This window comes from Panthera tigris, chromosome C2 (assembly GCF_018350195.1).
Source record: "Panthera tigris isolate Pti1 chromosome C2, P.tigris_Pti1_mat1.1, whole genome shotgun sequence".
Taxonomy (NCBI): Eukaryota; Metazoa; Chordata; class Mammalia; order Carnivora; family Felidae; genus Panthera; species Panthera tigris.
The window spans coordinates 45,571,182-45,581,597 of record NC_056668.1 but is presented as its reverse complement, the minus strand read 5'-3'; the positions used below and the strand labels follow the sequence as shown (position 1 = coordinate 45,581,597).

At 41.0% G+C, this 10,416-nt stretch overlaps 1 protein-coding gene across 2 annotated transcripts in view; it reads right to left on the bottom strand.

Moving 5' to 3' along the window:
* Positions 1–292: 292 nt before the first annotated feature.
* Positions 293–10,416, bottom strand: part of CRYBG3 (crystallin beta-gamma domain containing 3) — a 130,276-nt gene continuing 120,152 nt past the window's right edge. For both annotated transcript variants that reach the window (XM_042998379.1, XM_042998380.1), the window contains 5 exons: positions 10,051–10,190; positions 7,106–7,229; positions 3,450–3,608; positions 2,162–2,321; positions 293–1,404 (listed from right to left, as the gene is read on the bottom strand). In XM_042998379.1, coding sequence (XP_042854313.1) covers positions 1,316–1,404; positions 2,162–2,321; positions 3,450–3,608; positions 7,106–7,229; positions 10,051–10,190 — 672 coding nt within the window. In that variant the 3' untranslated portion in view covers positions 293–1,315. The remainder of the gene's footprint in view (positions 1,405–2,161; positions 2,322–3,449; positions 3,609–7,105; positions 7,230–10,050; positions 10,191–10,416) is intronic.

The following is a 10,416-nucleotide window of genomic DNA, read 5'->3' as shown; positions in this document are numbered from 1 at the left end:
TGGTTTTTCACAATGAAAATATACATACCTTTGTGTATACATAACCCCACCCCCCCCCATTAAAATAACGTTACCCCTATAAGTTTCATTAAATACTGCCAAACTAATGAGAGGCACTCACATCTATGGGCTTAAGGGAGTTTTACAACGCTGCTTCAGAGATGACAAAAAGCCTGAGAGTGAAGGAAAAAAAACTCAATATTTACATGGAAAGACCAAGTCTCTATAAAAAAAAAAAATGCTCAAAATAGCGGGTCTTTGTGTTTAAACAATTCACTGTTATTTTATATTCTAAAGTGCTTATAGGGGGATATTTAAAAATATTGCTAGCAGATTGAATCTATATAAAAATAGGTGGTTTTTTGCTTTCTGGTAAAAGTTGGGGATGAGGGGGAACAGCTGCCTCAATTTGTTTAAAACCAACTCAGGAGGAAAAAATACTAAGAACTAATTTTTAAAGGTGGTAACCATTACTTGATATCCAACCTGATTTTGCTTATAAATGGAAAGCTGAGTTTTCAGTCATTTTATTAAATAAAATGGTAGAGTCAAGGCTCAAATACTATTTGGGTTTTCATTTGAACATCTGAAATTTACTTCAGCAAAGAAAACTGTGACTAAACACTCCTTGAGGGCAGATCAGGCAGATTCTAGGACGAGGCCTCAGCACCAGGACAGGTGACCACTGGTTACAGTCTTGCCACCCTGAAGGGTGCCTGTTATTACTACAGAGGAAAAGGATGGCCACAGGTTATTTGTGCCCTCTTTTTTTTTAGTTTGGCCACAGAAAATATGCCAGTACTTGAGCCTTTTTCCTAACAAAGCTGAGGTCCTCCCTGGGGTCAGTTACAAGTATGAATACTTAAGGTGCTTCTGTTATAAAAGCTTCAATAGAGAAGAACCTTTAAGGCTTACCTAAATACAGCAACTTAATAGGAAGGCTTATTAAATATGTTTTCAGGTATTGCTAAAAAAGTTATCTTCTAGGAAAAGTACAACTTGACCTAAAGGAATCTGTTTTCCTCTGCTTAGCACTCACACCCATCTACTAGGAGGATCTTAGGAGAGAAAACACACACTTGATGGAGATCAAGCAGGAATAGAACCTTTCACAGAAATCAGAACATGTGTTCTTCATAGGAACACTGAATAGCTGGCAAGAACACTTTGAGCTTTTCCACGGTTAACAATGGTTTGGAACCTGGGAGAAAACCTTCTGCTCAGTGATGGAGAAGTCTGAGGACAAGGAGCTTCGTCTCTATGGGATGTGAAGTTCCTTCTTCTTTTGCTCTTTCTCGAGATGTTGCCAATTCTCTTACAATATTTCAATGTCCCATTTCTGTGTTTCTTCTCCCTCCAGGGGTTGATTTACAATTACATGAGTCTTGTCATAATAATTTCCTCCTACAATAGAAATTCCAAAAGAAAAGATTATTTGTTCACACAGGTGCTTAAGCATGTTCACAAGCTTTTGTTCAGCCCATTGAGTGGTAGACTAATATTTGATTTACAGAGCAGCCTGAGATGGAAGACTGAGTTTAAATAAGCTTAGCTGTTATTAACCTCAAACCGGACCTTATCATGGCTCAAACTGAAAAACTAAGGGGTGTAAATTGTTGTTCAGAATCGCTTTGTTGGGGCACACTGCTTTTGCAGTCAAAGCGCTGGGTCGGAGGCAGCTCTGGCTGAATGTCAGGGGCTGTGATTTTGCTTCCACACGGACAGTGGCTATGACTAAGCCAGTTAAAGGAACAGCCCGGACCTTGCTAATAAACAAGCTTGAACAATACCCACCGTCAGTTTTAACTGAGGGTTTTTAAGGAGTACAGCAGTTCACAGCAAAAAGCGGTTTCTTTCTAAGAAACAGGACATCTTATAGTTGATAAAGCTTCACATTTACAAATGTTCTCAAAGATCACGTAGCAAATGAGAATTTTACAACTGTACTAATGTACAAAAACCTTCTAAGGTTTGTCCTTAGGCTTTTCCTACTTGATCCAAGTAGCTAATTGTTTTGTTCATTAAAACAGCGGTATCTCTTTTCAAGAATAATTAGAAATAACTTAGTATTTCTTTTACCCAGGAAGAGAAGGAGGTTTGGAATTTAAATTACATCCAGGGACACACAACGTTTGTCCTGTGGGTTTGTCCAAAGGCCCACCTTTAACATCAAGGACAAGCTGATCACTGAGATAGGAGCTGATGGTTCCATTTCTGTTCAGCCTCCACTTCTGCCGGAACTGTCCATGTTCGGTCCATAGAGCCACTTTGGCTCCAGGTGTGTCCCGGCCACCAATCACATCCAGGCATGTATCACTGGCCTAAAAGGATTAGGAAGAAAATTGGCAGCACTGTGTTATCTCGAATCAAGTGAACGGGGTCCCTTTTCTTTACACAACTCTCATCTAAAAAAGAAGACTGTATAGCATAGTTACAATTCCACTAACTTTTTAAGTCTTCTTTATGGCTGAGAGAAGGAGATGGTACAGAAATAGATCTACTGAAATAGAGGTGCTCATTTTTTAAAAGGATACCTGCATCTGACAACAGATGGTCAATGAAGGTTTGCTGCATTACAATTAAATGTTTATTAGCATAAACGTATCGGATCACTGGAGCTTGGTTTTCCTATAAAAGCATCCGTGATGTGCTAGATAGCCATATGATAATTACTCTTAAGTGCTTTTCATTTTTGTTGACGAGAAAAAGGTAGGCAATCCATTGGTGACATAATAAAACTGGTGTTCTGTTCCCCAGAGCATCAAATGTAATGGAGCATCACAAATGTAAACTTGGTTTTTCTAAGCTTTCTCCAGTAACAACTTCTTGTACTACTGCTTCCTTGTGTATTTTCAAAGTGAAAGGTTCAACATGTTTAAATCACAGACACCTGATTTTACCTGGGCCACAGTAAGGAATGTGTCACAAAAGCACAATGTCCAGTTGAATCCAGTGAGTTGTCACTGGTTTTAAAAATCATTTAGGCACATCCAGTGTGTGATAACCTTAGTTTTTCACTTCAAATAGAGAATTTTCCCATCTAGAAAATTCAGTTTCTAAATCGATTTCACTGAAAAGCCTTAGTAATATACATCACAGTATCTGAATAATCATGCAACTGTTTCTAGGAAGGTGCATTATTTTAAATATTTTTTTAAATGTTTATACACTTTTTGAGAGACCGAGTGCGAGAGCAGGGCAGGGGCAGAGAGAAAGGGAGACAAAGAATCCGAAGCAGGCTCCAGGCTCCGAGCTGTCAGCACAGAGCCTGACGCGGGGCTCGAACCCACGGACCGCGAGATCCTGACCTGAGCCACAGTCGCTCAACCGACTGAGACACCCAGGTGCCCCGACCTTTGCATTATTTTATACTCCCATCTGATCGGGCAAGATTCTGGTTTCCAAAAGAAAAAGCCAAAAGGCAGGGCGAGGTATCAGTGGGTGGTTACCTTGGACTTGAAGAGTCCTCGGCAGTAGTGCCAAACCTGAGTGGTCTTGCCGCTATAGGGAGAAACGCACACAGATGTTGCCCTTGTGTCAGCGACATTGCCGGTGACGGTCAGGTACTCGTCCTGGGCCCGGTTCCTTATTCTGATGTACACTGCAGGCTAGCACAGGGGAGAGACCGCCAATTAGGAAAAAACATTATGAACCTGGCAATCAAGCCTTCCACAGGACAGCAGCTTAGAAGGCAGGCGGTGACGGAATTCGGCTTGCTATGCACTTGCGCCCTTCCTCCCTTGAGTCAGTATGTTTAAGTTACTATTTTTCTACTGAGAGACCTCAGGTCACTGAACACTTTGCTCAACAGGGCCCTTTTGGAAAAGTGAAAGGTAATAGTTTCATTCATTAAAATGCCACATGGCAAGGGGCGGTGAAGCATGCCGGACTTGCTCAGTTTCATTCAGGAACCAGGGTGTCCCATCTGTGCTGGGAGAGCAAGGGGAAGAGGAGGAGGGCGAGATACTGGCCACCTACAAGGCTCTAACAACAACTTAGCGAACACTGCAATAATGAGACCCACTGTTTGAGCTACTGTTAAGTGCCAAACGCCTGCTGTGCAAGTCTTGAAAAACCCAGGTAGCTGAGGGCCTGAGCAGCTGTGGTAGTGTGTTTAATTTATACGTTGTGGACCTTCACACTTCAAGAGAAGAGACTATGTATGTTTAATCACTATGTGGGTACTCAAGAACTTCATCCCCTGGGCCTGGAATACATATACAAAGTTTTCAAATACAATATTAAATCTAGGACTTGCCTCTAAGGATAATAGTTAATATTTATTGAGAGCTTAGTATATGTCAACCAGTGTGCTAAAATAAATGCTTTCTGGGCTATTGTATTATCTGTCCAAGTCAATAACCAGAAGAACCCTTTAAGAAAGTACAATTATGAGCCAAATTTACAAAGTTAACACAGATGTGCAGAAGCCAGGTTGGCCTTCACCAAAACTGTCCCTCTTAACCATGATGCTCTAAGGTTTGCTTATGTGTACTAATTACCCTCAGACACAGAGAACAAGAGAAGGTGGTGGTGTGAATTAAGTCAGAGAAGGAAGGGACACAGCATAGGATGGAAACTCCCCAGAAACCATTTTTTTAGCCATAGGCCTCCTGTCTTAATGAAATAAAATACAAGACACTCCACATCCCCACCTTGGGTCATATGCTGGCACCCTAATCAGAATTCTGCTAGATAATAACAAACCATCTATTTAATAAGGAAGCACTTCCACTCTGAGAAACCCAACTGCTAGGTAAATGCAATAATGTATCATGGTAAGCCCGCCATATTCTACTCTTTTGAAACTCAGATCAACTGAAAGCCAGCTGAATTTTGGTGTATTGCTGCCACGTTCGGCCTTTCTAAGGAAATAAACATTCTGTGTACTTAAGCAAATAGAAGGACACATTTGTATCTGGCCATTTAAAGCCGGTAAAAAAGACCTCTACTAGCAAAATGTTTTCAATGCTTCAGAGCACCACTTCCACATTCATACTGACACAGTAATGAATGTGCTTAAATATCTGTGATTGATAATAAGTTTATAGGAGGGATATAATTCCGTAAGTCTCCCACTGCCAATTTTTAATTCTTGAGGCTTCAGTACAGCTTTATTAGTTTCTTTACTTTGCACACAGAAAACAGGCGTGAGGTGTGACCTTCACAGAGGACACAATTCCAATTATGTTAGGACCAAACATTACAGTTTTAATCAATTAACTCAAAGTACTAATTACCCTTATTACACACTTGTAGTCTGACTCTTCTGTAATTACACTTTAAAATAGTGATGTGCATTATAAGTGCCTTAGTGACTTCCTAATTCCCAAACTCAAAGAGGATCACATTTTAATTATTCCTGAATTTCCATACAAGAAGATGAATTACAGCAGTACCGAGAGCCTTACCAAAACGGAAATGACCCATAATAATACTGTTTTAGAAACCCAGAATTCCTTTGCTGGGTTCTAAAGCTGTGGCCTAAATAAACAAAGACAAAATAATCTATAAAAATATTCTTAAAATTGATTATTAAACCAGAATGGGAATCAGGTCCTAAAGCACAACACAATAACAACACAGTGTTAACTGTCAAAAAACTTTTATGTGAAATTAGAGGCTGTTGTTCTAGCTATCCTTGATCTCGGGACCCTGAACAATCACAGAGACCTTCTTCAGTAAGGAGCTACGTTTCACAAGTGAGAGGATAGTCTTAGCGTCTAGGTTGGCCTCTAAAGTTCCTAACAACATAGGATTAAGCATTATTATATAGTTGGGAAAAGCTAAACTGAATTCCCACTTCTGCCTTGCTTTTTCCTATGGTTTTCAGTAGGATTACCCACCATCTCATGTGACCGGAGTGAGGAATAAGCGAGATGTGAAGGTCACGAAATCCTGTACCACCAACTCTTTGCCAGGAAAAGCCTGCTCACGTTTAGTGTCACTCAGAAGAGCATCTCTGATTCTCTCAAGGGACACTGATGAAGGAACTTTCAAAATAAATGTGTTCCCACAGTAATCTAAGCCAGATGTCGTGTCAGGCTCTTTACATACATGTTCTTATTTAATCCTCACAACAATACTGAGAGGTGAGCAAGGGGATCGCTGTTTCATGAGAGGAATCTGAGGTGCCAGGAAGTGAAGTGACTCACCCAAAGTCACACTGCTTACAAGTGGCAGAGCCAGGATTTGAACCAACAGAACCAGAGAGTGGTAGGAATGGGCACAGTGTGGATGTGTGTGTGGCAGGAGGCGGGGGCAGCAAGACCACTTACTGGCTGCCATATGTCCAATCTGAACATCAGAGCCTCAGCACTTCTATCCACTATGCCACCCTCAGCTCAGTGCCTGGAATGTATGGTGCCACTCTGTAAATGCTGATCTTATTTTGGACGAAGTTAAGCATATGGCTGCTCAACACAAATTTTAGAAAATAAATCTGTGTTCAAATCCTGGTTCTGACAGTTGGAGGACTTTTGCTAATTTGCTTTACCTCTCTGACCTTTATTTTCCCATCTGGAAAATGGGAATAACAACTCCTACCTTAAAGGGCTGTTGTTGGAATCAAGTGAGAAGTCTTTCAAATTAGAAGTCAAATGGCATATCCACTGACGATCACACCTGATCGCCTGGCTTGGCTTTCCCACCTTCTGTGAAACCTCCCATGGCTCCACACATGCTGATATTTCCTTTCTGTGACCCAGAAGCTTTTGAACGGAAGATCGACAAGCAGTAGGTGTGTAAGATCCATCCTGAGTTTTATTAAGTAGGGGAAAACATCCAAGTTCTTAGAAAGTAAAACTAGGGCAGTCTCTGACTTCATTGTTTCGTTTGCTTTCCACAGACCTCATGATATTTATTTTTTCCATGAAAGGTCAACAAGGTCAGTAAGATTGTGGACTCAAACCTAAAACCCAACATTGACCTTAGATACAATTTAATGAATTGGTTAACATCTACAAGATTTCTCATCCTAATGTGATCCCCTTGTAACATAAATGTCAAACTAAATGGTCAATATTTCAGATGCTGTGGTTCATGACATTTGTACTAGAAAAATCAAGCTATTTTGGATCTTATGGGTTTTTTCTCTCCTCCTTACCTGCTTCATAGGACGGAGGGAACCAATTGTTTTCCATCCACTGAATGCTGTCCAATTTGGGATCTCATTAGGCTCGAGTAGGATTTGTCTTCCTAAGAAATTGGATCCTTCATAAGCTATCCACCTATATAAAAGCAGGAAAAAAACAGAATACTTAAAAACAAAAAGCAATCTCTTATCAAAAACACCTTCTTGTATACAAGGTTCATTCTTTAAGACTTCTGGGTTTGTAGATTTTCAAAGAAAAAATGTATAACTGTTTTTTAACAGAAAGGATAGGAGGGACCGGGAGAAAGCCCACTGCACTGGGGCTCAGAAGATTTGCATTTCAGTTAGGATTCTGGTTTCCTTACTTCTAAAACAAGGTTCCCTCCGGGTCTAAAATTCTGTGTTTCTTTGATAATGCTGTCTTTTTTTTTTTTTTTTTTTTGTAACAGTTTAACATTCAAAAACCAACCACAGCCTTTCCCTGTTACCAGTTACAAAATACTAGGTTTACTCTCCCATCGTAGGCTCATCGCCGGGTGTCCTTCAGAGTCTCTCTAGGTGGTTCCAGGGAACTCCCAGGCACACCTCCTTCTATAACTTCTCCAAGGTCACCAAGGACAACTGAAAATTATCTATAGAAATCCACTCTCTTGCTTTAAGGCCCAGCTCTGTTACAAAGTCTGCTCACTGCCCTTGAGGCCTCCAACTGGGGCCAAGTTAAAGCATGTAGAAGCGTTCAGGGCCTTGAGGGGAGTCTCAAGACTTAAGTGGCCACATTCATTCTTTTACTGACTGGCATGTGAATAGTTGTGACTGAAATAGGATGGCCAACAAACTGAAATCATCATCTGGTCCTTTACGGAAAAAGTTTGCTGAGCCCTGATTTAGCTCAACAGCTAAGGTTTATAATAAACTGGGAGTGCCAAGAAGATCTGAAATTCTCAGGACTCAACGTCACCACAAACAGTGCTTTCAGAAAGTATGTGTGGAAGATGAGGTGGCTACCTTGCCTGGTTCAGACCAAAGCACTCTGCTTGCTTCCCACAATCAAGATCAGGCTTGGCCTGATTTTTCATGGAGAGATGAATAGGATATTTGGCCTTCCCTCTGCCCCTTCTTACATACACGAATCTAAACTATGGAGAGGCTCATCTACCTCTCCAGCTGTGCAGACTTTTTAAATAGGCAGGGAAGTTTCAGTTATAAGGCAAGACTTTAATAAACTACACTGCACCATACATTAATCTTAATGGATTCCACAGCTAAAAAGCGTTAAAGCTTGACAATTGGAGATATGGGATAATACGGGGATTAAACAAAACAAAATGTGTCAAAAGGGCAGCTGGCTGTGCATTAAGTCCTATTCTGAGCCATCTGCAGCCTAGGAAAACCTTCAGACAGCATTCTCTATTCCTTACTCTGTATACTGATTTTCTCTTAGAGAATCCAGAACAGGCAGAGTAGGTGGATAATAAGCTAAAGAGAAGAAATAATGTCAAGGTAAAATAGTACCAGTTTTCTACAAAAGAGTGAAATAAGAAATGGTAAGAAATTACAACAGGTGAGTCAATAATTATCAGTTCCACTTAGGAAAGTAAAGTGTAAAAATGCTGTGAAAGTCGTATTATCACCAGGATGTAGAATTCAAAAGACTTAGTTAAGTGGTAAATAATATACTAGTATCTAGTATAGGAATTATTATGCTTAGAGAGAGTAAGTCAATTTATGGTTAAGAAACACCAATGTCAAATGCTCTGAAGAAGAAAAATTAAATTGCTATACAGGTGACTATTCAAACTTCATTTATTATAATAGTTGACTTAATTTTCAAATCAATTTATATTCTTGGCTTTCTCTTCTGTTATCCCCAGACACTTAAATAAGCAGAGTTGATTATCACACAATTTAAAAGTCAAAAAAAAAAAAAACAATCATCTTTATATTAATCATCAAGAGCTATGTGCGGTCTTTTAGTTCACTTTTGATACCAAAACAGCAACAGTGCAGGAGGCAGGGCAGGCTCTTGTGCCACTCTCCAGATAGGTCCTGAGAAACAGATCTCCCAGGAAGTCTTAGGGCCTCAACCTCTGGAACTCTCACTGCCAGGCCTCTTACCATTTTTGTTCTAAATAAATATGCAAGTTCATACCTAATTTATGTATCTGTCATTTTTCATTCCTTTTCTTAAAGCAGTCTCCCGGATTGTATAAGTGCAGGCCCCACACAACCTGGATCCACCCTGACAACCTGAATGGACAGCAACACTGGTGGGTGGGCTAGATTCACCCGAACCCTCAGCATGAAAAGAAGTACCCTGGAGCAAAAGGCTCTAGAACAAACAGGACGTCAAATCAAAATACAACAACACACTTCCAGTGTGAGAAATAGTCGGTTATCTTAGGCAGGCAGTGGTCTCAACCAGTCAAGGTCACCTGGTCCACCTACTCTAAGACACATGCTATCAACACAGGGCAGCCCATCTCTCCCAAAGGGCTCTTCTCCCAGACTGCCGCATGTTACTATATATTGGACCTAATCCACGGCCTAATCTTATGTAAACAGATACTACTCTTGTTACGTTGAGAAAGAAAAGGAATAATAGCATCTCCAGACCAGACAACAATAGCAGTGGAGAGATAAAAAGCAACTGTGCTTGGGTGGCCACATGGCTCAGCTGGTTGAGCATCCGACTCTCCTTGATTTCAGCTCAGGTCAGGATCTCACAGTCGTGAGTTCAAGCCCCACATCAGGCTCTGCACTGACAGTATGAAGCCTGCTTGGAATTCTCCTTCCCCTCCCCGTTCCGCCCCCCCCCCCCCACCCCGCCCCCGTCTGTCCCCTGCTGGCACTTGCTCGCTCTCAAAATAAATGGAAAAAAAAAAAAAAAAAAAGCGCAACTGTGCAGCTCTCTCCTAAAACAGTAAATGAACCAGGCCATACCTTTGTCCCATACTTACAGTCCACTTTTTACCCACACAGACTGGGTGTAAAAGTGCAGGTCCTTGTTCAGAACAGAGTTCACAGCCTCTTCTAGATGTAACTCTCTTCCCTCACAGTGTTCCAGAGCAAAAAGGCTAATGGAGGGTTCTTCAAAAACCTAACAGCAAAAAAGAGAAAGCATCACCATACAGGGTGGCCATTCTCCAGTGACCTCCCAGTCACAACACAGGGTACCCAGGATCCACCGTATTCTTGAACGCATACAGTTTACTGCTCTACCCTCTAATGACGTTATAGTCAAAACTGCACAGGTGAGACTAAATTCTACTCATAATTTTTGTTCGGAGGTTTAGAACAGCAATCTCAGTCTCATAATGGAAATG